General features: G+C 39.9%; 1 protein-coding gene across 2 annotated transcripts in view; it reads right to left on the bottom strand.

Annotated features, from left to right (window-relative positions):
* LOC139155441 (transmembrane protein 108-like) overlaps nucleotides 1–26,755 on the bottom strand; it is a 106,117-nt gene extending 79,362 nt beyond the window's left edge. Inside the window, exon 1 of one of the 2 annotated variants that reach the window (XM_070730573.1) lies at nucleotides 26,545–26,755. In XM_070730573.1, coding sequence (XP_070586674.1) covers nucleotides 26,545–26,557 — 13 coding nt within the window. In that variant the 5' untranslated portion in view covers nucleotides 26,558–26,755. The remainder of the gene's footprint in view (nucleotides 1–26,544) is intronic. The other variant, XM_070730574.1, reaches the window with a different exon arrangement.
* Nucleotides 26,756–27,760: the final 1,005 nt, after the last annotated feature.

The following is a 27,760-nucleotide window of genomic DNA, read 5'->3' as shown; positions in this document are numbered from 1 at the left end:
CGATATTATCAGCAAAAATATGTTAAAGTCCTCGGCACTACTCTGTAAGGGTTCCCCAGCCCCCCCCCGATTAAGAAGGGAGCGGGTCACCCTAAACAGAGTGGCTGGGCGAGATACCGCTGATGCAATCAAGGCGGCATGATACGCGCATCTTGCCACCTTGAGCGCCACTTTGTAAGTCTTAATAAGAGCTCTTACAAGTGTTCGATCGGAATCAGATTTCCTTTTCCTCCATCGCTTCTCTTGATGTCTCTTCTGGCATTTCAACTCCTGGAGTTCCTCGGTGAACCAAAGAGCCCTCCAGGGTCTAGTGCCACAGAGAGGTCCCAATGGCTCAATTTGGTCAAGAGCCTCCGTCGCAGCCCTGTTCCAGGGCATAGCAAGAGACTCCACCGAGCTGTGGATGAATGTATCTTGTATAACTCCAAGTGCTCTTTGAAAGCCCTCTGGGTCCATTAGGCGTCTAGGGTGGAACCACCTAGTCGGTTCCGCCTCCCTGCGGGGAAGGATTGCAGCCAAGAAGTCAAGCCGCAGCAGAAAATGGTCTGACAATGACAAAGGCATGACATCTAAGCCCCTTAGTCTCAGACCATTACTCAGCTGCTCCGAGAGGAATACCATGTCGGGTGCATGCCCCCTCTCGTGAGTCGGACCCTGAACTACTTGAGTCAGGTCCATGGCTGTCATGGTGGCCATGAACTCCAGTGCTAACCCAGAGGATCCACCGAGTGAAGGCAGATTGAAGTCCCCCAGGACAATGAGTCTGGGGAACTTCACTGCCAACCCGGCCACTTCCTCGAGCAGCATAGGCAGGGCTGTTGACACGCAGCTGGGAGGCAGGTACATGAGCAACAAGCCCACCTGAACCCCTAAGGCCAACTTCACAAGGAGGGTCTCATAAACTGCAATCTCGGGAGCAGCGAGTCTACGTAGGCAAAGGTTCTCCCAATCACAAATTTTTCATTTTTTCTCCAACAAAAAAAACAATACATAGTTTCCAACACAAAGTCCAGCTTATTGTCAAACATATACAAATTTTTTCCTTTTTACCTTGTAATCATTCAATGGAGGATCTTATATCTCTTTCTTTCACAAAGTACAGTGGTACCTCGTGATACGAATCGCTTGTCATACGAACTTTTCGAGATATGAACTGGGGGTTTAAGATTTCTTTGCCTCATCTTAAAAACCCTTTCCATCTTACGAACCCGAGCCGGGGTCCGTGGGCTCTCTTACTGCACCTGTGTAGTAACTTGCTTCGTATCTTGCGTAAGCCACCCCAAATCACTTCCAAAGTCTTCCAAACTCACCTCTCCTTTCAAAATGCCACTTTTCTCCTTGCTGCCTTTCTTCACTCCATTTGCCTTCGTTAGGACCACAATTTGGCTGGCATAGGAAGCTTTTGGGGGAGCGATTTTTGGAGAGATTTGGGGCAAGATACGAAGCTTTTGGGGGAGTGGTTTTTGGGGAGATTTGGGGCAAGATAGAAAGCTTTTGGGGGAGCAATTTTTGGAGAGATTTGGGGCAAGATACGAAGCTATTGAGGGAGCGATTTTGGAGAGATTTGGGGCAAGATACGAAGCTTTTGGGGTAGTGATTTTTGGAGAGATTTGGGGCAAGATAGAAAGGTTTTGGGGGAGCGATTTTTGGAGAGATCTGGAGCAAGATAGCTTTTGGGGGAGCGATTTTTGGAGAGATTTGGAGCAAGATGGGAAGCTTTTGGGGGAGCGATTTTTGGAGAGATTTGGAGCAAGATGGAAAGCTTTTGAGGGAGCGATTTTTGGAGAGATTTGGAGCAAGATGGGAAGCTTTTGGGGGAGCAATTTTTGGAGAGACTTGGAGCAAGACGAGAAGCTTTTGGGGGAGCGATTTTTGGAGAGATTTGGGGCAATATACAAATAATAATAATAATAATTATTATTATTATTATTATTTATTAGATTTGTATGCCGCCCCTCTCCAAAGACTTGGGGCGGCTCACAACAATGATAAAAACAATATTATAGTGGCACAAATCTAATATTAAAAGAAATAACTAAAACCTTATCATATTAAAACCAGACAACACATACGTACCAAACATAAATTACAAGGAGCCTGGGGAAAAGATATCTCAAATCCCCCATGCCTGGCGGTATAGGTGGGTCTTGAGTAATTTACGGAAAACAAGGAGGGTGGGAGCAGTTCTAATCTCCCTGGGGCCCGCCAGACGACATTGTTTAGTCGATGGGACCTGGAGAAGGCCAACTCTGTGGGACCTTATCGGTCGCTGGGATTCGTGTGGTAGCAGGCGGTTCTGGAGGTACTCTGATCCAATGCCATGTAGGGCTTTAAAGGTCATAACCAACACTTTGAATTGTGACTGGAAACTGATCGGCAGCCAATGCAGGCCACAGAGTGTTGCAGATACGTGGGCAAATCTGGGAAGCCCCACAATGGCTCTCGCGGCCGTGTTCTTCACGATCTGGAGTTTCCGAACACTTTACAAAGGTAGCCCTATGTAGAGAGCGTTGCAGTAATCGAACCTCGAGGTGATGAGAACATGAGTGACTGTGAGCAATGACACCCTGTCCAAATAGGGCAGCAATTGGTGCACTAGGCGAACCTGGGCGAACCTGGTTCTAAAGTCAGTCTATTCCTCTCTACACAATCCATAATTTTCTTTAAAACTTCGCTTTCAGTTGGTATTCTATTCAATTTCCAATTTTGTGCGTAGACAATTCTCGCAGCCGTTACTATGTGTACAATTAAATATATTTCTTCTTTACTGAAACCTTCCGGTAAAATACCCATCAGGTATATTTCAGGTTTCAATTCAATAGGCTTTTTCAGAATCTTCTGTATCCAGTGTTGAATCCGTTTCCAATATTTTTGAGCTTCTGGACAAGTTCACCGCATATGGTAAAAAGAGCCAGGTAAATCATCACATTTGCAACATTTCATCGGCAAACCTTTAAACATCTTAGCTAACTTCTCTGGTGACATATACAATCTATAAAACATCTTATACATATTTTTTTTAAATGCAGTTGACATTGCCATTTTATAATTCCGTTCCCATAATTGCTGCCAACTATCTATATCGATTGTATAGCCTATATTTCTCATCCATTTTATCATTGTGTCCTTCACCTGCTCAAACTCTAATGCAATAGATAAGAAGTACTTATAAATTATTTTAATTAAAGTGTCCTCTTGACCAAATATAATCTGATCTAGCTCAGTTTTTTGTAAATTGATACTCTCTATTTTAAAATCTTTATCTGTCCTTGATGTCTTTTAAGACATGTTCTTTCAGCCTCATAATCACTTGCATCTCCTTCAAGCTTCTTCTGTTTGTTCAAACTTCTGACAATAGAATGGTTGTGCTTTACTAATTGAATCTAATCTACATCTTTGTCCTTGCCAAACCAGAAACAAGCCTTCGGGCACCAACCATTTAAAATTAATTCCTCTTTGGTGTAATTTTCTTGTTAAAAATTGATATTCCTTTCGAAGATCTCTTACTTTCCTTGGCACCTGTTTTAAGACAGTAATCTCTTTTTCACGATACTTAAAAGTAGCAACTCTCAACTTTTGAAGTACTTGAGTTCTATGGGACTATTTTTGTAAATCTAATGTGAACTTCTCTAGGTAAATTATGTCTCATAGCAAATCTTGTGCTCACCCTTAAGGCTTCATCGATGTCAGTCAAAAGTTTCACTTTGTCTTCTTCCAATGGTTCTGCTAAAATATCTCCCATTCTCTTCTGGAACATTCTGGAATTGCAAATAAAATTCAGTATGGTTCATCTCCAAAATTATGGATATTCGTTCTAGTTTCTTCTCCTCCATTATCAGTTCTATCTTTACATCATGAGACTGGATCTTTTCTTCTGTTTTTTGGATATGTTGTTCATTCTTATGTATAATTTCTTCCATTTCTTTCACCTCAGCAGTAACTTGATCTAAATTTTTAATTACCTGATTTAAATTTCCTTTGACTAGATTGTACTCTTGCTTTGCATTTTCTCTACTTAATTTAATATCCTCTCTTAAAGCCTGTATGGCATTTTTAATTTCAGCAAATTCAAATTTCTCTGAAATACTTGATGCTTGTGGTGGTGTGTTCAAAGCATAAGGAGGTCTCTTTGCAGCCATTTTGTAGTTCTGTCAGATTATAATCCAAACAGGTAATAATCAAAAAAATTGGATATATATATAAAAAAGCAACTGTAAAAAACAGCCAACAAAATTATTTTTTCAAGAAAATAAGAAAAAGAATAACATAATTAACACCCCCCCCCAAATTAAAAATCAATCCAAGTTATAAATTGGTGATCAGATCTTCAAGAAGAGGCCCAGAATAAAAAATAAGTGTTAATAAATCTTATTTTCCAGAAAAGGAAAAAATTTACAAAGAAAGATCTAAAAGAAAAAGGGAAGGAGGGAAAAGAAAGGCCAGGTATAACTTTAAAAATAGCTTTAATAAAAGGAGAAGGGGGAAAAAACTCCAAAAAACCCTTGAAGCTAGATACTTAAAATTTAAAATTCAAGTTAAAATTTAAATTAAACTTACCGTATATACTCGAGCATAAGCCGAGGCACCAGTTTTTGCCAAAAAAAACCTGGGAAAACTTATTGACCCGAGTATAAGCCGAGGTTAGAAAATGCAGTGGCTACTGGTAACTTATAAAAATGGAAGCCAATAAAATTACATTAATTGAGACATCACTAGATTAAATGTTTTAGAATATTTATTTTAAAGAAAACCAGTAAACTAGCTCTGTAAATTTAAAAGAGGGTAAACAAAAGCAATCTGGTAATAACAATAAATTAAAAAGTAAAAAAAGTAGCTCAATTAGCAACCAAGCTAAAACCTATTTCTAACCCTAACCCAGGGATCTTTAAACTTGACAGTTTTAAGACTAGTGGACTTCAACTCCCAGAATTCCTGCACCAGCCATGCTACTTCAGGAGTAGGAGTTGAAGTCCACAAGCCTTAATCTTTTCAGGTTTGAAGACTCTTGCATTTTTAACCCTAACCCAGTTTTTAGAAGCCTGGAGAGAGTTCATGCCGTCCCCCCCCTTTAGTTTGCTCACTGGCTCGCTGGCTGGATCTCCCTCCCACCCTGATCCTCCCTCCTCCTCCGTCTCCCTTTATTGCTCCATGTGTTGTTCGGGGAAGCAGATTTGCTAAAGAGATCCACTTGGGACGGCAGCAGGGAAAGGAGGAAGAGAAGGAGGAGGAGAGCCAGAGTAGACTGCAACTGCGAAGGAAAAGGAGGAAGAGGAAAGAAAGAAGAAGCCTTGCCTCTTTCCTTTCTTCCTCCTCCTTTTCCTCCATGACCGCAACTGACAGGAGAAAACAAAAGAGGAGAAAGGGAAGCAGCCGACAGCATATTTATTTACCGGTATTTAAATATTTTAAAAAGAAAGAAAGCAAGTGAGGAAGTGAGAGAGATGAGCTGCAGTGTCCTTGTAGCAGGCAGGAGAGCGAGAAAGAGAAACGAGCCTTCTCAGGTGGTTGTTGGGAGCTCCGACGGGAGGAGCAGTAGCCTGGCCGATCAGAGCTGCCCTGCTGTAGTGCATATGTGAATTCGGCACCAACTCTTCTTCCTTCAGGCAGGCGGAGAAGGGTCGTTTCTTTCTCGCGCGCGGTCTCCTGCTGGCTACAAGGACACTGCAGCTCGTCTCTCTCGCTTGCTCACTTGCTCTCCTGCCGGCTACAAGGACAGGGAGGCAGAGCATCAGGACTGTCTCCCCGCGGTGTCCTTGTAGTGGGCAGGAGAGCGAGAGAGAGAGAGAAATGAGCCTTCTCTGGCGGGCATTTGGAGCTCTGGCGGGAGGAGCATTAAGCTGGCCGGGCAGAGCTGCCCTGCTGCAACGCACACGAGGATTCAGGACCAACTCCTCTTCCTTCTTTCTGGTGGCATCTCTGCAAGAATGGTCTCAAGTGTCCCCCTCCTCAAGCATCCCCCCCTCCTGAAGACAACCCTTTCTCTTTCCCCCGCCAGCATTTCTGTCAACGTCTCACCCGGCTCCAGTTCTTCAGGTGGCTCAGTTTTTGAAGCAGCGGTAGATTCCTGCTTCTGTCTTCTTGCCGCCCCCCCACCTCACCAGCTTCCCATTGCCCTCCCCCACCCTCTCTTTTCTGAACCTCGGCGCCGGCATCATTCCTCCACGCCACCGTTCTCTCCTAATTGAAAGTTGGAGCCGCGGAGAGTGGAAAAGTGCGACCTCTGCAGCCCAGTCCCGGTGTCCGGCTGTCAGAGATGGCATTACGTATTTACACAGACAGCGATGCCCTCCCAAAGGTGCCCCCAAAGCTGCCGAAGCCAGGAAGAGGCGGCACCTGCCATAGCTCCCTCACCCTCCCGAGCCACCAATGCCTGCCGAGCTCCCGCGGGGCGCCCTCTTGTGGTGACTTGTCAGTGACCCGAGTATAAGCCGAGGTCGGGTTTTTCAGCCCATTTTTTGGTCTGAAAAACTCGACTTATACTCGAGTATATACGGTAAGTATAAATTTAAAAATCTAAATCCAAATTTAAAATTACAAAATATGTAAATATTTTAAAATAGGAAAAAAATATGTCTACTCAAAAAATGAAAGGAAAAAAACCCAAAAGATTCAACGAAGAAGGAAAAACGATAGTTAAAATAATAGTTAAAACTTTAAAAATAAAATAAAATTTTAAAAAAGTTTAAAAGTTTTAAAATCTATAATAGTTTCAATCTAGAATAAAAAACTTGAAAAAGCAAACAAGAAATAGAAAAAAAGAAAAAATCTATTATTATATATCTATGTCCGTGCAAATATAGGTAACACGCTAAAAAAATTCAGTCACTCTCCTAATCAAACTACAGCTATAGATAATTATTTTAAAAATGACATAAACATGACATAGTTTCAAGTCCAAAATCTTAAGCAGTTTTTGTCAGCTTAGCAAGAAAGAGGTTTCTGTGTATCTTCAGAGTAAATTCTCCATACAGAGGCAAAGAAAATTTTTAAAATCAGATTTGTAGTCCAAACTAGGCTGTGTAAGTAAACCGCAGCTGGCTTTATTATCTGGTTTCAAGGTTAGAAAGCTAGATAGTAAAAACTTTCGCACCTTGCAAAGGATCTTCTTTCCATATATTATTTTTTCTGCCCACAAGGTGGCAGCAAAGTAAATATAAAGTATAAGGTGTACAGCTGAGATAAAGTCCAAAAGTCCAAAGTCGGGAAAAAAATCTCAAAATTTCACAATCTCAAAATCCAAACCACAACATAGCTTTAAAAAGAAAATGAAAAGAAACCCAGAAAGATGAAAACTTAGCCCAAGAAATTAAGCAGTTTTTGTCTGTTTAGCCAGCCACACACAGGCACTCCAATTCAGAAAAAAAACCCAGAAAGAGACACCATTCCAAAATGCATTCCCCGCTGTTAAATCAAAAATAACAAATTCCGGAGTCTCTTCATCTCTTTCTTCTCACAAAGTCTTAAAAAAGAAATGTTAAAAAAAAGCAACTTCAGTTGTATTTTCTTCTTCCCAAGATAAACTTTAAATCAAACAGAAAATAATCTCACCCAGATGGAACCTTTCAACTTCTTTATAGCCTCTCCGCTGCCGGGAAGAAACCCATCCTGATTTACCACCTCCGGTCAGGTGCAGGTCAAGGGACTGGCTACCAGCAGGATTTGCGATATCCTGTGGATTCACCAGAAACTCTCCTCTCTCCCCTGGACCTCCAGATCAGGATCAGTCCCCAAATGGACACATAAACAGATGTGGTTGGACAGGGTAACCCCGGAGCCCCGGAAAAGCCATCGTGTCACCTCAGGCTCCAGGCCCCGCCCTCGGCAAAGGTTCTCCCTGGCTATAATAGCCACTCCTCCCCCCCCTTCCCTGGGGTTGATGCTGATACCATATCTGAAACCTGGCTGGGCAAATTTCCGAGAGAGGAATTCCTCCTTCCGGGCCAAACTAGGTTTCAGTCACACATGCCAGGTCACCTTCCTCCTCCAGGATTAAAAGCCGCATGAGGAGAGCTTTATTTACCACCGACCTGGCATTGAGTAGCAGCAGCTTGAGTCCAGGACCTGGATTACACTCGTCACCAGTACCCGGGGTTGAGTTCATGGTACCGGAACAAGGGATCATTTTTAAGCAGCGATCTCTTCTTCCCCCAGGATGACCCAGCCTCTCTGTCCAAGTCCTTCACCTGGCAGATCCTCCGATGCTGAGAGCTCCCACCAAACAGCGCACCAGCATCTTGGGTCCATCCGATGGGCCCGGGCTGTTCTTCTCAGCATCTCTGGTGTTTTAAAGAGATGCTAGCAGCCCCATCCGGCACGCTCCCCCGGAAGCCTCCTCTGGCGCCACCCAAGTCCCAGCGGCTCGCACCCGCTGCTCCCCTGGGTGCCTTTTTGCTCTCAGCGTCTTCAGTGTTCTTTAAATAGACACTAGCAGGCCCCTCCCCATGCACTTTCAGGAAGCCCAAGGCAGCAGCTGCTTTCACGCTCTTTATGACACACTTTATCCCCTGCCGCTGAGTGCCCACGGTTCAAGTCATTGTCCAGTTATTTATACAACATGTTTTCCAGCTCCATAGCCTTCCGGACCGGGTGATGTCGGACAGGGGGACCCAATTCACAGCATGGTTCTGGAAGGAACTGGTGTCAGCTTTGCAGGTGCAAGTCTGTTTAGCATCTACGCAGCACCTCAGACCGATGGTGGCACCAAGAAGGTCATCAGCATTCTTGAACAGTACCTGCGCTGCTTTGTGTCAGACCGGCAGTCCGAATGGTCACACTGTCTCCCAGTGGCCAAGTTTGCCTTCAATAACTCCCGCCCTTTTATGCTAATTATGGGTTCCATCCCCGTTTTTCTCGCTGACCCTTTTGGATTCCCCAGTCCCAGCTGTGGAGGACTTTCTGTCTGAATTACAGTCAATTATTTTACAGAATTACAGAAACATGGACATTACAGATTTTATTTGCAGCACAAAAACTGAATTGAAGCAGATGGAAGGAGATCTGGACAATGATAAAGCTACAAATTTATAAAAAAAATAGTTTATTGAGTTATTTAAAAAAAAGAAAGGAGGAAAGGGGGAAAGGGAAAAATATACAAAAATTAAAAAGGACACAAAAAGCACATATCGGAATAACATGAGGAACTATATATATTAAGCTAGGATAGTAAAGTATGCATAATAAAGTAACATTTCTGTTCAAAGTCGAGATTACACAACTATAGCAACATAACTTCAAGTCAAATACATTTACGAGTTCAAAAATGGGTTAGCTTAATTAATTGTATTAGGGGATGAAAAGGGTAATGAGAGATATATAAGAAAATGAAGTTTAGTTAGGGGAGAGAGAGGAAAAGGGAAGACCTGTGTGGTAGCAGGCAATTTTGACTTGACGACTTTTGAGTTGTGACGTATGGTGGGTGTATATAATAAAAAGAAAACAGTAGGATTGTAAGTGTTTGCAGGTAGATATTGTTGATTAGTAATAATGAATCAATATCAATGGGATTCAGTTCAGACAGCCTATGAAACTGATGTACTTTAAATTGAATGTGAACAGTATTAAATTTTGTAATTACAATGTGGTCTGTTATGAGATGGAAACGTGCGTTTTAATAATTTATTTTGTCTTAATGGTGGTTGCTTCATATTTTTTTGTTGGATAACCATCGGTACCACTTTTCCCAAGCCCCGTAGAACTCTGAATCATTTTTGTTTTGTAATTCCATCGTCATTTTAGATAGTTCAGCACAGTCCATAATTTTTGTGATAATATTTATAGTAGTAGGGATATTTTCCTGTTTCCAGTGTTGGGCATAGGTAATTCTAGCAGCTGAATGATAAGGTATCTATCTTCTTTTGTAACTTTTTGCCTGAAGATGCCTAGCAAGAATAGTTCAGGTTTAGGTACCATTGCTATCGATATGGCTTGGTCTATATTTTTTTTTAACCTCTGACCAGAATTTTTTAGCATATATACAGGTCCACCATAGATGACAGTAGGTTCCTTGTAGTTTTTTACATTTCCAGCAGGTAGAGGGTATACGAGGGTACATTTTTGAGAGTCTAGCTGGTGGTAGGTGCTACCTATAGATCATTTTAAATAAATTTTCTTTGTACAATGTCGCGAGCGTCATTTTATAATTAATTGTGTATATTTTTCCCATTCTGATAGATTTATTGTATACCCAAAATTTTATACCCAAGCAATCATACAGCCCTTAACTTGTTCCTCTATAGTATCTTGTCTTAGTAACTAACTATATATTTTAGAGATCATTTTTAAGGTAGGTCCAAATAAGATTACATCAAGGGGGTTTGTGTTTTGGAAGCCAAGGGTGTTCTTCTGTTGTTTGTATTTAGAATTTATCTGCATATAGGTAAACCAATCTAGAGTTATTCCATTCTCATATAGTTGTTGTTTTGAAAGTATAGTGTTGTTATGGTCTAGTAGTTTTGAATAAGTTAAAATTTTCGAAGAAGAGAAAATTTTCGAAGAAGAGAAAATGGGTAAGTAAGTGCTTCATTGGGAGATAACCATTTCAGAATTGCAAGGTTTTTCTTAATCTGGTACCATATGGATATTAAAGAGTTTCTTATATAATGGTGCTTAAAGTAGCTTGGGATTTTACTTAATTGCATTGTTAAGAATGAGTGCCACCCAGACTGCAAGTCAAAACCATCTTGGGTCAGTAATCTTGTGTTTTGAAGGGTTATCCAGTCTTTGATCTTTACTAAGATGGCGGCTTGATAGTACAGGTAAAAGTTAGGGAGGCCAAAGCCTCCTCTAGATTGATGGTCCTGCAGGTTATTCAATTTTATTTTTGCCTCTTTTTTTTGACCAAATGAATTTTAGAATTATCTTATGCAAACGTTCAAAAAATGATTTGTTTAGTTTAATAGGGGCTACTTGAAATAGGCATAGATATCTAGGGAGAATGTTTGATTTGATTGCGGCAATCTTTCCCATCAAAGATAGTTTTAACTTTGTCCATCTTGCTAAATCTTTTTGTATATCGTGTGAGTTTATCAAAATTGTCTTTTTTAAAGCTTTTTGAATTTGAAGAATTTGAAGAAATCCAAATAGATAGATATTTAAATTTTTTGACTATTTTTAGGGTAAGAATTTGTTCTAATAGAGTATTTTGAGGGTTTTTTTCATATTTTTAGTTATAATTTTGGTTTTGTCTACATTGATTTTAAAGCCAGCTATTTCTCCAAATTTGTGAAGTTCCTCTAATAAAATGTGGGCTGAATCTAATAGGTCTTGAATTATAAATACAATATCATCTGTAAAAGCTTGTAATTTAAAATGTTCCCTTTCTATTTTGATTCCTTTGATTTGTGAATTGTTTCTTATATTCTTTAATAGTTTCTATCGCAAATATAAAAATTAAAGGTGCTAGAGAGCAGCCCTGGCGGACACCTCTCATTATTGATATATTTTCAGTGCTGTGATTATTGAAAAGCAGTCTGGTGTGAGTAGATTGATTTGATTAAGTTAACAAAGTTATCTCCAAATTTCATATATTCTATTTGAGCTGTAAAATATTCCCAATATAGGGAGTCAAAAACCTTTCTTACATCTATGAATATAAGAGCAATTGGTTTATCAGAATTTTTTATCATAGTACTCAAGAGTATTAAGTATGATCCTTGTGTTAGAGCTAATATTTCTTGCCGCTAAAAATCCATTTTGATCTGAATGAATAATATTATTTAAAATATTTTAAAGTCATTCTGCAATTATTATGGAAAATATTCTATAATCAGTATTTAATAAAGAGATAGGTCTGTAATTTTTGAGGTATTTTTTGTCTTTATTTTCTTTCGGAATGATAGTTATGTAGGCTTCGGACCATGTTTTGGGTAGTTTACCTTGTGTAAAGGCTTCATTGTAGATCTCTAGCATAATTGGTTCTAGTAAATCCTGATGGTATTTATAAAATTCTGTGGGAATATCATCAGGTCCCAGAGTTTTATTATTGTGCTGTTTTGTAGTAGCAAATTTAAATTCGGTTGAGGTAATATTCTTGTTTAGTTTAATACATTCTTCATCCGTTAATGTAAAGGTTTCGTTTTCAAGTAGGTAATCCTTGATTGCACAGTTATCTATTGCAGGGGTCCCCAACCACCGGGCCGCGGACCAGTACCGGGCCGCAGGGCATGTTGCACCGGTCCGTGGAGTCAGCAGCTACCGGCCCTCATCCCTCCACCCCCTCCCTCCAGCGCTTCGCCTCCCGCCGGGCAAGAGGCCTCGGGAGGCAGGTTCTGCCGGCCACAGGACGATGGACGGGACAGAGGGGCGGGAAGGACCGAGAGGCTCAAGCCTCTTTTGGCTTCTGCGGTGGAGCGCTTTTGCTTTTTTGGCTGTGGGGAGGCAAGAGGGCCAGCCTGACCCCCTCTCTCCAGCGCTTAGCTCCCGCTGGGCAAGAGGGCTTGGGAAGCAGGTTCTGCCGGCAACAGGGCGATGGTGGGAAAGAGGGGCAGAGGGGACCAGCACCCCCATGCTTAATCCCGCCCCCAACCACACCCCTTTCCGCCCCCACCGGGCCATAGAAAAATTGTCTTGCTGAAACTGGTCCCTGGTGGAAAAAACGTTGGGGACCACTGATCTATTGTGTCTGTTTCGTATAGTTCTTGGTAGAATTGCCTTATTATCTGTTTCTTCTCTTCAATGTTTGATTTTAGTGTGCCTAAGCTATGGTAAAGGACTTCTATGGTTTTTTCAGCTTTTTGTTGTGCCTATTTAAAGGCTAGCCAACGACCTGGCTTGTTTGCTGATTCAAAATTTAACTGTCTTATTGTTTTAATTTTATCAGTAAGTTGTTGGGTTACTAAGTTTATTTCATGTCTTATGGATTTAGTTTCAATTACGGTCATTGTGTCATCTGGATTTTGTTGGAGAAACTTTTCTGCAATCTGAAGTTTTGTGTTAAGGTTGTTAAGTTTCTTTTTTTGTTGTTTTCTGGAGTTTGCCAGGTAGGAAATGTATATTCCATGGATGTAGACTTTTGTTGTATCCCAGATGGTATGTGGAGATGTAGCTCCATTGCAATTGAACTGGAAAAAAGTTGGTAATTCATATTCTATAGAGTTTTTAAATTGTTTTTCATTTATGGTGGACTGATTCATTTTTGCCATGTTGTGGTATTCGAATTTTTAAGAGTTCGAAGTTAGGGTTGTGGTCAGCCCAGGAACCAGATAAGATCTGTATATGTATTATTTGATTTGTGATGTAGGAATTAGACCAAGCCATATCGATATAGGACCAAGATTTGTGTGGATAGGGAAAAAAGGTACATTGTGTCTTATCTAGATAGTGTGCTCTCCATATGTCTTTTAATGAAAATTCATAAATTAAGTCATCAAACATAGTTGGGAGTATTTTTCTTAAGTGGTGTTGTTTATTGCTCTTGTAGTCTTTTATTTTATCTTGTACGGAATTAAAATCGCCTATAATGGTGAAGTTAGACAGGTTCATTTCCAGTATGTTTTCGTGTAGCTTTGTGAAGAATGTAGATTGTTTAATAGAAGGTGCATAAATTCCTATTATTATTATTTCTTCTTTCCCAATAGTTATCTGGACCATTAATATTTGACCGTCAGAGTCATTGTAGATGAGTTTTGGTGTGTATTGGGGTTTAATATACATAGCTATTCCTCTTCTTTTAACTAGTGCTGAGGTGGTAAAGAGTTCGCCAAGACTTGGAAGAAGTAGCACCAAATTATCTTTTTTGGTAATGTGAGTCTCTTGTAGGCATGTTATATGGAAATTGTAGTTTAGTAAATTGTGAAAGATTTTTTTCCCCTTCCTGTCTGAATTTAATCCATTTATATTGGTTGAAAATATCGTAATGTCATTTTCATGAATAGGTATAGATGAGTTGTTGTGACTTTTATTTTCTTGCTTCAGCCTTTGCTCTTGTAATCGGCCCCTGTCTTTCATAATTGCCTTGTGTTTGTCTCAAATCACCATCATGAGCGTGTCTCAAATGCCATCCTTATCTGGAGGGTTGTCATCTGAGCTTAGTTCTTCCATGCTCATTTTATCTTTACTATCTGCTTCTTTCATAAATCAGACTTCTAGGGGTTTTAACAGTTATTCATAAAAATATTTTGTGTCTTCTGGGGTGTTGATTTTATATTTCTTATCGAATAGGTCACCAGCATTCCTTCAGGCATCAACCATCTAAACATAACTTTGTTTTTATTTAGTTTATTTGCCAAAGATTAGTACAGTTTGCGTTTTTCTCTTACGCGTCTAGGAATCAGCTGGAACACAGTGATCTCTTTTCCCCTATGAGAAATTACGTTTTCTTTCAATGCTCAATAGATTTCATCTTGAGTGTTTCTTTTAGTGAATCTAATATGGACCTCTCTCGGCAATCTGTGGCATCTTGCAAACAAGGTTGAGATTTGATAAATTTCGTCCATTTGTTCTATCATTTCCTGTGTCATTTTCCTGTTATTTTTGCCAAAATTTCAGACATAATTTGAGGGAGGTCTTGGTCATCTGATTCTGTTACATTTTGAAATCGAAGATAGAAAGCCAATTTCTCCAGTTCCAAATTCATCACCACTTCTTCGAGATTTTTATTAATATATTCAGATCTTGCTTCCGCAAATCGCAGGTGTGTCTCCATTTGTTCATTAATCTCTTCTATTTTGTTAATTTTTTGGTCATTATTTGTCAAAATTCCATGGACGTTTTCCATTTTGTCATCCAACTTTTCCATTCGATCATCCAGATTACCAACATGATCCTGTATTTTTTTAATGTCCTCTTTCATTATTCCCATATTTCTGGACATGGCTTCATAGTTGCAGTCGATGGATTTTTGCATCTTTGTCATCATGTCAAATAATGAGACCAATGTGATGGTCTGAGGTGGTTGCAAGGATTGAGCCGTTGTTGTTTTGTTGTTGGGAAACATTTCAGATGAGCGTTGGGAAGACGGTGTAGTCAGTTGTGAGACATTTTTTCCCCAGGTCTTCATTAATGTTGTCTGGTTTTTCGAAGACATTTTGAATATTTTCCAAAAGTGGTCCATGTTAGTCAATATTCTCTTCAAAGAGAGTTCAAGTTTTGGGTTAGAGGAAAAGATTGATCAAAAGTAACAGATAGGGTGAGTAGTAAAAGATAAGATTATCATAAAAAATAGATTAGTTATCCAATAAAATAGAATAACATTAATGGGTTAATAGGGGATGGATTCAGAAGCCAATATAGTCAATCTATATTAAATATATAATCAATCTATATACTATAATCTATAATTCTGTAATCAATCCAGTCAATGAAATATAGTCAAAGTATTAAGCAATCAATAGTGAAAATAATTAGTCAGTTATTTCAGTCTAGTGCTGAATTAATAGGGGATAGACTCAGAAAGAACAATATAATCAATCAATATTAAATATATAATCGTTCTATCTGCTGTAATCTATAATTCTGTAGTCAGTCCAGTCAATGTAATATAATCAGAGTATTAATCAGATATTTCAGTCTAATACGTATGCAAATTAATTGGATAATTAGTTTAGATCTAGTAACATTTCAAAGAGAAAAAATATCTTTAGTATACTTAATCAGTCCTTTATAAAACAACTACTGAATATAACTAAGCGTTGTTTTTATCTCCCAGTTGTATAACAATAATAAATGTTATTGTTAACTTAATTTTAAGTAATATTAGAATTAGAATTATATGAAAAAGAAATCAATCAATGATTAGATACAATATAGAGCTTATATATAGTATCAGCCACCAAATATTAAATTAATTTTTAAGTTTAAATTAAGGTTAAGTATACAGAAGGATCACAAAGAAAAAAAAAGATACCGTATCAGAATTATATATATCTAAATCCTTTATATAATCAGAAAAGGAAGAAAAAATCTTTTGTTGGATTTTCCACTGTAACCCCCTCAGTGTACTTATAGAGTTCCACAAATTGTAGATATTGTTCTTTCTTTTCTTCTTTTGTAAAAGCGAAATATGGAGTCCAAAGTCAGGTTTAGTGGGTCAGATATAAAGAGGGAATTTGATTTAATTAATTCATTCAGTCATTCAAACAATCAGTATTCAGTCAGTAAGTTGATGCTTGCACTAAGTTTACTATAAGTTGATATAGTCCAAGTTCATAATATGTCCATATAGAAGATAAATCCACCAGTGGGGCAAAAGAAAAAAATATGGAGCGGAAAAAAAGAGGGGGAGAAATTGAAGCAAGTCCAAAATTTCACAAAGTCAAAAAAGAGCACAAAACAAAAAATAGACAATACAAGGTTCGAAAGAAGAAAGGCAGAGGGGAAATAGGTTCTGGTTGATAGATAGTCTCAGTCACCTCCGACTCAATTCACTTCTCGATAGTTCAAAACGACATCGGTAAACTTTTAAAAACACCTTACACGTTCCTTCTACATGTTCCAGGTACCTTTCACCTTTTGTAAAGAATATCCAAAGTTTTTTCTTTCCATCTCTGTGGCTACGATCTTTTAAACCGGAGTCCAGCAAGCATGATCAGTCACGATCAGTCAAGGTTTTTTGGCTGTCCCAGCGAATTACTGCTTAGTCACTGCCACCATGCCAGTTGGTAAAGATCGTTATTTCCGCCATTTAATTTAGCTGGCACAATCTCAAAACTCTCAAAGCATTCAGTTCTACAAAAGGGATACTTTCTTGTCCATTCGAAATACCAATCACTCACAGTCTTGCTCTTACTCTCAAATCCACCAATGCTTCAGTCGTCCTTGCGGCTTCCATAAAAGTGTCAGGAACGTTTGCACTTCCGGATCGGTCTGTAAAGCCGATCTCTTTGAAAGTCAGCAGAGGGAATTTCCCCACTGTCTGAGGGGCTCGCCGGCCACCTCCAGGTGCGCTGGAGATTCCCCTATCAGATTGTGGGCTCTACGGGCCTACAATCGCCCGCAGAAGCGGCCGAAATCTTTCAAAAGCCAAATCTACCTTGGAGCGGCCGAGAGAAGCCTGGCACCAGTGCAACGTCACTACCGGAAGTCTCAAATTTATAAGATAGACTTTATTTGCAATATTAATATTATTAAAATTGAATTGTGAAAATGTAGCAGATATTTGGTAAATTTAAACAAGAAAATAAAAGAAGAGCTGAAAGAAGAAGGAGCAGGTGGAAGAAGATTTGGACAATGATAAATTTATAACTGTATATGGTTTTTAAATGGATTTCTAGAGATAAATTTGAATTTATTGATTATCTGAATTATAAGATTATTATAATGGGAATTATATTGGAAAAGAGAAGCAGGCGAAAAGGGATATAATAAAGGCATGATTATTAAAGGAGGACTAATTTGAGAAAAATAAACAGCAATAGACTATGATAAATATTTTTGTAAGTATCTGGGATCTTAAATGAACAGATTAGGGAAGATTATTATTTTGGGAATTATGGTAAAATCAAATTGATGAGGGAAGATTGTTACACTGAGATGATTAGTGAAAAACAGGTTAGGGAATATTATTACACTGGGCATGCCAGTGAAAGATATATAGAGCAAGATTAGGGAAAATTATTGACAGTGAATATAAATAGATTAGGGAAGATTATTACACTGAGTTAGACAGTGGAAGATAAATAGAATAGGGAAGATACATAGATTAAGGAAGATGCATGGATTAGGGAAGACTATTACACTGGGAATGACAGTGAAAAATGTATAGATTAGAGGAAATTATTATACTGAGATTAACAGTGAAAATAAATATATTAGAGAAGATTATTATACTGGGATTGACAATGGAAGATACTTTCAGTGAAAAACAAATAGAAAAATATGTTATATGATAATTATTTGCTAAATTTGAAATGATATATTTGTAAAATGAAAGAAATGATATGTTTAAGCACAGAAATAAGATAATGCAATTTAAAATTTGAATAATAATAAATTTAATAAACTCAATAATTTTAATAATAAATAAAATAATAAACAAATAAACTAATAAATGTAATAATGCATTTAATAAATTTCATTTCCCCCCTCTACTGTTATTGTTATACAGTGATACCTCTACTTACAAACTTAATTCATTCCATAACCAGGTTATTAAGTAGAAAAGTTTGTAAGAAGAAGCAATTTTCCCATAGAATCAATGTAAAAGCAAATAATGTGTGCAATTGGGGAAACCACAGGGACGGTGGAGGCCCTGTTTCCTCCCAGGAGATTCCTTGAGAGGCCCCATGGAGGCTTCGCCCCGCTTTTTCTGGCCCTGTTTCCTCCCAAGAGATTCCTAGAGAGGCCCCACAGAGGCTTTTCCCTGTCTTTTACGGCTGTTTCCTCCCATTAGATTCCAAGAGAATCCCCATGGAGGCTTCTCCCTGCCCTTTTGAGTTACAGTTTCAGAGGCTTGGGTTTGTACATGGAAAATAGTTCTTGAGAAGGGGCATCTTGAACACCCGATTCTTATCTAGAAAAGTTCATCAGTAGAGGCATTCTTAATTATTTATAATAATAATAATTTATTAGATTTGTATGCCACCCCTCTCTGCAGACTCGGGGCGGCTTAGGTAGAGATGCCACTGTAATTAGATATAAGGCATGATAATTGATATTTTGTAGTTGTATGTTGTAAATTTGGAATTTTCCTCTTAAAGGACAGTTATATATAAGAAATGGATTGAAGCACTATGGCACAGAGTTAGTAGAAAAAAGCAAATAGCCAAGATAAATTTCGATAGCTAATAGCATTTTGAACCTGAATGAGAACAGAAAACAATCTTTGAAATCCGGATGACAAAATTAGAAAAGGAGGTAGCATAAAATAAATGATATATAGTGAGACAAATTAGATAAATAATTAAGAATTTTAATTAAGAATTTGGCAATTGATACTGTATTGTATTGTTTTGAAATTTGAAGGTATGTGAATTTGTATTTCTGTAAGGTGTGGAGAAAAAAATTATACCCCCAAAAATCTTATATAAATAATTTATATTATCTTTCTAATATTTAATACTTAATATATTAATATATAGTGGGGGGAGTTTTTAGTCAGACACCAGTTGTGCAAGTTCCCCCACTTAAAAAGATGAGAGAGGCCTGTAATTGACATCATAAGTAGACCTCAACCATGAGAGACAACATGAGAAAACATATTCAGAAAATCACATTTTCTGATTTTTAACTAATTTATTTGCAAATTATGGTGGCAAATAAGTATTTGATCACCTACAAAAAAGCAAGATTTCTGGCTCTCACAGACCAGTAGCTTCTTCTTTAAGAGGCTCCTCTGTCCTCCACTCATTACCTGTTGTAATGGCACCTGTTTAAACTTGTTATCAGTATAAAAGTCACCTGTTCACAAACTCAAAACAGTCACACTCCAAACTCCACTATGGTGAAGACCAAAGAGCTGTCGAAGGATACCAGAAACAAGATTGTAGCCGTGCACCAGACTGGGAATTCTGAATCTGCAATAGGCAAGCAACTTGGTATGAAGAAATCAACTCTGGGAGCAACAATTAGAAAATAAAAGACATACAAACCACTAATAATCTCCCTCAATCTGGAGCTCCACACAATATCTCATCCCTTAGGGTCAAAATGATCACAAGAACGGTGAGGAAAAATCTCAGAACCACACTGGGGAACCTAGTGAATGACCTGCAGAGAGCTGGGACCAACATAACAAAGGCTACCATCAGTAATACACTATGCTGCCAGGGACTCAGATCCTGCAGTGCCAGATGTGTCCCCCTGCTTAAGCCAGTATATATCCGGACCCATCTGAAGATTGCTAGAGAGCATTTGGATGATCCAAAAGAGTATTGGGAGAATGTCATATGGTCAGATGAAACCAAAGTAGAACTGTTTGGTAGAAACACAACTCGTCGTGTTTGGAGGAGAAAGAATGCTGAGTTACATCCAAAGAACACTATACCTACTGTGAAGCATGGGGGTGGCAACATCATGCTTTGGGGCTGTTTCTCTGCAAAGGGACCAGGACGACTGATCCTTGTACATGAAAGAATGAATGGGGCCATATATCATGAGATTTTGAGTGCAAACCTCCTTCCATCAGCAAGGGCACTGAAGATGAAATGTGGCTGGGTCTTTCAGCATGACAATGATCCCAAGCACACCACCAGGGCAACAAAGGAATGGCTTTGTAAGAAGCATGTCAAGGTCCTGGAGTGGCTAGCCAGTCTTCAGATCTCAACCCTATAGAAAACCTTTGGAGGGAGTTGAAAATCCGTGTTGCCCAGCCACAGCCCCAAAACATCACTGCTCTAGAGGAGATCTGCATGGAGGAATGGACCAACATACCAGCAACAGTGTGTGGCAACCTTGTGAAGACTTACAGAAAATGTTTGACCTCTGTCATTGCCAACAAAAGATATATAACAAAGTATTGAGATGAACTTTTGTTATTGACCAAATACTTATTTTCCACTATAATTTGCAAATAAATTCGTTAAAAATCAGATAATGTGGTTTTCTGGATGTGTTTTCTCATGTTGTCTCTCATGGTTGAGGTCTACTTATGATGTCAATTATAGGCCTCTCTCATCTTTTTAAGTGGGAGAACTTGCACAACTGGTGTCTGATTAAATACTTTTTTCCCCACTGTAAATTTAGATAAGGGAAACGAGAGGTAAGAGAAAGAGGAAAACCTTTCTTAGTTATACTGACAAAAATATTCAAGATCCAAAGTCAGAAATCCATTACCCATGTTAATTCAATAAAAGATTAAAGTTGCAGTTTCACTTTTTCACCTTAGTCCTGTTCAGTTTTTCACGTTATTCTTCCCCCCCCCCCCTTCAATTCCTTTGGGCTAATCAGTATTAATCAGCACAAGGTGTTCATTAATGGAGTCAGTTGGTGTCCCCCCGCCCCCCGGCTCCAACTACAAAATATTCTGTTTTGCTCTCTTCTTCACCCTAACCCAATCCAAAAATTAGTAAATCACCACTAGTCCAGCAAAATCAGGATCTCTGAAGATTCTATAGTCTCTTGTAGTTTCTTTCCCCTTCTTGTCTTAACTCCTCACCTTCGGTTTATTCAGCTGTCAAATCAAAGATCTCTGTCTCTCATTCAGCATGCTGGAAACAGTCCTTGCACTCGTCCTTTTGCTGACCGCCAAAGTTAGTTTAGAGCTATAATTAATGGTCGTTTTGCTTTCAATTCCCTTTTCTCTCTGTACTTTCAATTTTTGGGGAATCTGGCACTAATTTTCTTTAATCTGATGCAGAATACTATAATTAAGCGCTCCTTTTTATGCAACTCGCCGGAGTGCCATGTTCATCATGCAGAGCACCCACTAACAATTCAGGATCAGGTTAGAGAGAGTCCCTCCGCCACCAGGTACCTCCGCCACCAGGTAGCTGCCACCATCACAGCAGCTCCTGGAACACCTCTCCTTCTCTGCTAAGTCCTTCGCACTTTTCATATCTTGAAGGGTCCCCGATTGCTGACCATTTCAGACTTCGAAGAGGGAGAGACCGTCCTCTGCCTTCTACCTCACTCTGTGCCATCACCAGAAGTCCTAAGCTTTTAGGATCTTAAACCACTGCTATGATGGTCTTTGATTGTAATAAAGGTTGAATCTTAATTTTTTAAAGGTCCAAATTTCACTTATGGATGTAGCATTATTGTGAGTTACATATGACAGAGGCAGAAATGGGAAATGCAAAACCATGGTAGAAGTCGCTTGATAGTGAGATGGATGGCATATAAATTTAATAAGAATGATGCTTCTTGTAAAAACTTATACAGTGGTACCTCAAGATACGAACCACTCGTCTTACGAACAACTCGTGATACGAACCCGGGGTTCAGAAAAATTTTGCCTCTTCTTACGAACTTTTTTCGAGTTACGAACCGGCGTTCGGAGACTGCTGGGAAGCCGCGCGGCTGTTTTAAAAGGTGACAGCCAGGCGGCGGGGCTTCCCAGAAGCCTCCCGAACGCCAGTTCGTAACTCGAAAAAAGTTCGTAAGAAGAGGCAAAATTTTGCTGAACCCCGGGTTCGGTTTGGGAGGTTTCTGGGAAGCCCCCCAGGCCAGCTGCGACCTTTTAAAACACCCGCGCCGCTTCCCAGCTGTCTCCCGAAGCCAAACGCGGAAGTTCGGCTTAAGCGTTCGGCTTCAGGAGACAGCTGGGAAGCGGCGCGGCTGTTTTAAAAGGTCGCAGCCGGCCTGGGGGGCTTGCCAGCACCCCCCCGAACCCCGGTTCGGGGGGGTGCTGGGAAGCCCCCCAGGCCAGCTGTCACCTTTTAAAACAGCTGCGCGGCTTCCCAGCAGTCGCCGAAAGCCGTTTTTTTGCGGGGGGGGTTTTGGTTGCACGGATTAATTGACTCTACATTGTTTCCTATGGGAAACAATGTTTCGTCTTACGAACCTTTCGTCTTACGAACCTCCTCCTTGCACCAATTAAGTTCGTATCATGAGATATTACTGTATTCTGCTATCAAACACCAACATTGGCCTATCCCAAATCCTTGGGAAAGATTCATTAGCTTAGGTGTTGGCAACCTGTGGCTCCGGAGCTACTTTATTTATTTGTCTGTCTGTTTGTTTGTTTATTCATTTATTTACTTGAGTTGGAAGGGACCCTGTAGCTCATCTAGTCCAACTCCCTTATCAAGCAGGAGTCCCTATAACATTTCAGACAAATGGCAGTCCAATCTCCCCTTGAAAGTCTCAAGTGTTGGAGCCTTCACAACCTCCATAGGCAAGCCGTTCCATTAGTTGATCGCATCACACTGTCAGAAAGTTCCTCCTTATTTCCAGATTGAATCTCTATTTGGTCAGTTTCCATCTATTATTCCTTGCCTGGCCCTCTGGTGCTTTGAAAAACAGCCTGACCTCCTCCTCTCTGTGGCAGCCATCCAGGTATTAGAACACTGCTATCATGTCTCCACAGGTCCTTCTCTTTGCTGAACTAGCCAACCCCAGTTTCTGCAACCTCTCTTTGTATGTTTTAGCTTCCAGACACCTTATCATCCTGGCTGCTCTCTTCTGTACTTTCTCTAGAGTTTCAATGTCTTTTTTGTAGTGTGGTGACCAAAACTGAATACAGTACTCTAGTTGTTGTCTAACTAAGGCTTTATAGAGTGGTATTAGTACCTCCCTAGTCCTAGATTGCTTCCCTCTGTTCAGGCAATTTAGGATTGTATTGGCCTTTCTGGCTGCTGCTACAAATTGCTGGCTCATTTTTAGTTGGTTGTCCACTAAGACTCCAAGATCCCTCTCACAGTCACTGCTATTGAGTGTGATTTCACGCAGTTTGTATGTATGTCTTACAGATGCCTCCAGGAATATCAACCCTATTGCACACTTTAGAGTCATCGGCAAATAGGCAAACCTTCCCTACTAAACCTTCCCCTATGTCACTCACATATTAAAAAGAATAGGACCCAGAACAGACCCTTGTGGCATACTACTTGTAACCAGTTTCTGCTCAGAATACTGTATTCGCCATTAACAACAATCGTCTGATATCTATGCTTCAGCCAGCTGCAAATCCATTGAACTATCCATGGATTAAGTCCAATCTTCACTAATTTATCTAATTTATGATTGTCTAAGCAGGGGCACAAAACAAATTGGAAGAACTTCTGGCTAGAATTTTTCTAAGCTCAGCTACACAACTATTTATGTTGTATCATAATCATGATTTTTGCTGAGATTTTGAAAGAAAAAAATACTTCACCTTCAAATGTAAGGTAAGTAAGTTAATTCTGGGCTTTAATGGGCTATTAGCTTGTCATAATCTTTTTAAACAAGATGTTTATCCAAATCTTGTGGCTTCCTGATATACTGGTGCACATTACCTAAAGTTCAAAGTCAGAGAAATATTATTCTAGAGAGCTTCCATAGAATCAATGGCATCACGTATAATGTCCTTTTAGGATGCCCTCTGGTTTAATACTTTAACTCTTTCATGTTCTAGGCAGCCCTACCAAAATGCACCGGGAGCGCACCCTGCGCCTGCCTACACCCAGCACACGCACGCAATTTCAATGTTTTGCTTCCCGCATACATGAAAGCAAAAAACCCTGAAAATTGGAGACAAGAGTTGCTGTTGTGAGTGACCAGCAAAACAAGGTAAGAGCGGCCAGCTCCCACCACGCCACACACCCTCACTCTCCCTGCCACTCCCCCCACCGTGCCGCTTGCTCTCACTCCCCCGCTGTGCCGCTCACCCTCACTCCCCTGCCATGCCGCTCGCCTTTGCTCCCCCTGCCGCACCCCTCACCTCTGCTTACCTGGATCACCTCCTGCAAGGGTCATGGCATAGGGAACAGGCCAGGTGGCCCCAATTTTGGCCGTGCGGCCTGTTCTGTGCTCTCCCGCATTGCAGGCATCTCTCCTGCAACCCGGGAGATCAAAGAGCTTTTTGCAGCCTGCCCCAACTGCTGCTTTAGGCGTGACAGTGGGATTCGGCTGCTGCACATGCACAGCAGCCGAATCTCGCTGCTGCGCCTAGAAATCTCTTTCCAGCAGCTGCTGCACCAAAAAATCTCTTTCCGGCAGCAAAATAGCATGGAAGCAAAAAGCCATAATTTTTACCTATCTGCTCAATTTCCGTCAATAATCATAATCATAACCATCATCATCATCATCATTTATTAGATTTGTATGACGCCCCTATCTGAAGACTTGGAGCGGCTCACAACAACATAAGCAGTGTACAAATCCAATTTTAAAAAATACAATTTAAAAACCTTATAATAAAATAATCACACAATCCAATCAAACCATACACCAACCTTGACAATTGGGGTGTGTGTTAATTTTCCCATGCCTGGCGGCAAAGATGAGTTTTTAGTAATTTACGAAAGGCGAGGAGGGTGGGGGCAGTTGTTCTCTTTGCTGAGCAAGGACATTTTTCATTTGGAAGGATATTGAAGGAGCCTCTTTAAATCACAAGGAAGTAAAAGGAATGCTCCCTAGTAAATCTTTGGATTACGTTTTAATCGTGTGAATTTCAGTGGAAAAGGTTACTGCTTATGCAGCCATTTTCTGTCAATGTCTAAATGACATTCCTCATGTACCCAACCTTCCGTCACCATCAATCTTGACTGTGATTACAAGATTACAGCCTTTTTATCAGCTAATATAGCTTGAAAAGCAAAGGCAGAAGCAAATTCTTGTGCTCAGACCTGCTCAATCTTTATTTCTTTGCTTGAGCTAAGAAAGCAAAACTCATTAGGCTTCTTCAAATTAGAAAAGCATAAAAAAGCATAAAAGTGGAAAGGAAGATTATTAACTAATCTCCCCAGAGATACGGAAGGCAAACAAAATAAAGTCGTATCTCAACAAATATTCTGATGCATTACTTAATTTGCAGGAATGAAATATCTTTTAAGAAGGCACATAAAACTTTTTTTAATGAAATCTGTGTTACACCATCTTTTAAAATGTAAACATTATTTGTTTTAGAGTCTAGATGTGTATTTGTTTCTGAAATGGGAAACGTTCAATACATCTTTTATTGCCTAACTTTCATGAAGATAACAATTAATCAACTGTCAATATCATTGTACAACAGATTTCAAATATTCCAAAGTTAGTGGTGTAGTGTGGTTTTTTCCATTTTATCCACTATTTTGGAGATTTCAATGGTGGACTAGCAAACATACCAGCCTTCCCTTGTCATGTCAGACTGATTTGGCAAATAATCTTTATTTTTATCAAATCATCAGAGCTTCTCCCCTCTTTCCTGTATTACTTCATTTTGTTTCATTTTTTAGGAACCATTTTGCCAAAATACAAATAGATTTTTTACACTTTTGGGATTAAACATCAGGGGAGGCTATTGGAATGTTATAGTTTAGAAGCATTATTCAAAGTATAATCTCCTGGGAAAGACATTCTGCTTTTTAAATATAGCATGAGGTTAATGCCTACTTCGTAAGGGTAGGTGCACTAAAGGAAGAGATGAATACATAAAACATCTGATCCCAACATTTGTTGCTTCAAAGCACAATTTTTAGCATCCAGGTCCACTTATCATGTTTGAGGCTGATGGGAATCCTATCCAAAACATAGTTGAAATTAGGGTGCATTCAGTAGAAGCCTTTTAAAAATCTATTTCTAAAATATATGGAGAATTAAGGACTGGGTCATGAGTAAAAACCACTCAATGAGGCATCTAACAGATTGACTTGTTCCTTAGCCATCTATAGTTTAACGGAAACCACCCAATCAACCCATTTGTCACTAAGATTTGTTTCCACAGAAGCCAATTCAGTCCAAGAAATAAGAATCGTAGTTTACTGTCGGCTTATCAAGCCTTCGGAACAATAGTATAAACAGATTTTTTATATACGATCAGCCATTCAAGCGGTTTTCATTGTCGTGCAAGGCGAGATTTCTTTATAGTCAAGTGTAGCTGCTATAGGCAAACACTTCCAGACAATCGCCTTTACTTGGAAATGATCACCTGGACCATTTAATAACCCATTGAAAGGAGGAGCGACGGGAATAAAAATGGGTTGCGGCCGCGGCGGGAGGCAGGGAAAGAGGACTGCATTTTAGCATAGCTGGGGAATGAGGGCTCACCTGAAAATATCATTTGGACTCAACGTCAGCAGACATTCTCACCTGCCGGCCTCATGCGGACTTCCAATCAGCTTCATAGCAAGGCGTCGAAAAGCCAGACTCAGAGATCGCCCTCTAATGCTAGCGTCTTTTGGGGAGTCGAGGGGATGGGAACCGAGGGTGTAGGCGTGTCTTGCAAAAACAGATAGCTTCGCGGCGGCTCTTTTGCAGAGGTTTGGTAAGGCGAGGACCACGCACTGCCTATTTTTCCCCGCCCCCAGAAAAGCTGCTTTGTATTCTACTTTGAGCGATTCTGCCCCCCCCCCCCCGCAATTGTCCCCGCCCAATACGATATTGGTCTTCTACAACAGTGTTGTTCTCCGATCCTACGGGCATCTCGAAGTGCGCTTGTTTGCAAGCGGCGAATCCTGTCCCTCCTCGTGCCAGACAATTGCGGGAGGTGCCTAAATGTTCCCTGGGTAAGGCGGCTAGCAGGCAAATTTGGTTACATCTTGCGAGAGCCGCTCTCTGTTAGAAGACCAGATTTTTTAAAAAATAAAACAGTGTAGGAAACGGAAAGCAGTGCTGGCAATGATCTCTGGAGTGATCCTTTGGTGGACCTCAACAATTTCAGTAAGCTAATAATTCATTTAAAGAATGCAACAATGTCCATTTAAGCTCATTGATCTCTACGCCAGGCAACCAGATCTTAAGTGGTCAAAATAACCAAGGGTAAACTGATCCATTTTATCAGAGTGAGGAAGCTCTTATTTAGCATTTAGCTTTGAATTCAGTAACTTCATTCAGTCAAAGCAATCAAGTTTAGCTAATGTTTAGTTTATTATTTATTTAATCAGATTTCTATGCCGCCCTCCTGGCACTCAGGGCAGCTCACAGTAAACAACTATAGAATATAAAGAAATGTAATATTAAACTACATTAAAATCTCAATATTAAGACAAATATCTAAACATAAGTTATACTCTAAAACCCCTAAATGTTTAAAAACCAATTGTTCCCATTCATTCCATCATTCTTCATTCATGAGCCAAGAGTGGGTGTTGAAGTTTCAGTGGACCCAAGCCGGTGGGCAGAGATGCATCTACAATGCCTTACAGAAGGCTGGGGGGGTGGGGACGCTATGAATCTCTGAGGGAAGTTGATTCCAGTGGGTAGGGGCTGGGACATAGAAGGCTCTTCTCCTACGCCCCGCCAGACAGCATTTCCTGGTTGACAG

This window comes from Erythrolamprus reginae, unplaced genomic scaffold (assembly GCF_031021105.1).
Source record: "Erythrolamprus reginae isolate rEryReg1 unplaced genomic scaffold, rEryReg1.hap1 H_19, whole genome shotgun sequence".
Taxonomy (NCBI): domain Eukaryota; kingdom Metazoa; phylum Chordata; class Lepidosauria; order Squamata; family Dipsadidae; genus Erythrolamprus; species Erythrolamprus reginae.
This window is presented reverse-complemented; position numbering and strand designations above follow the sequence as displayed.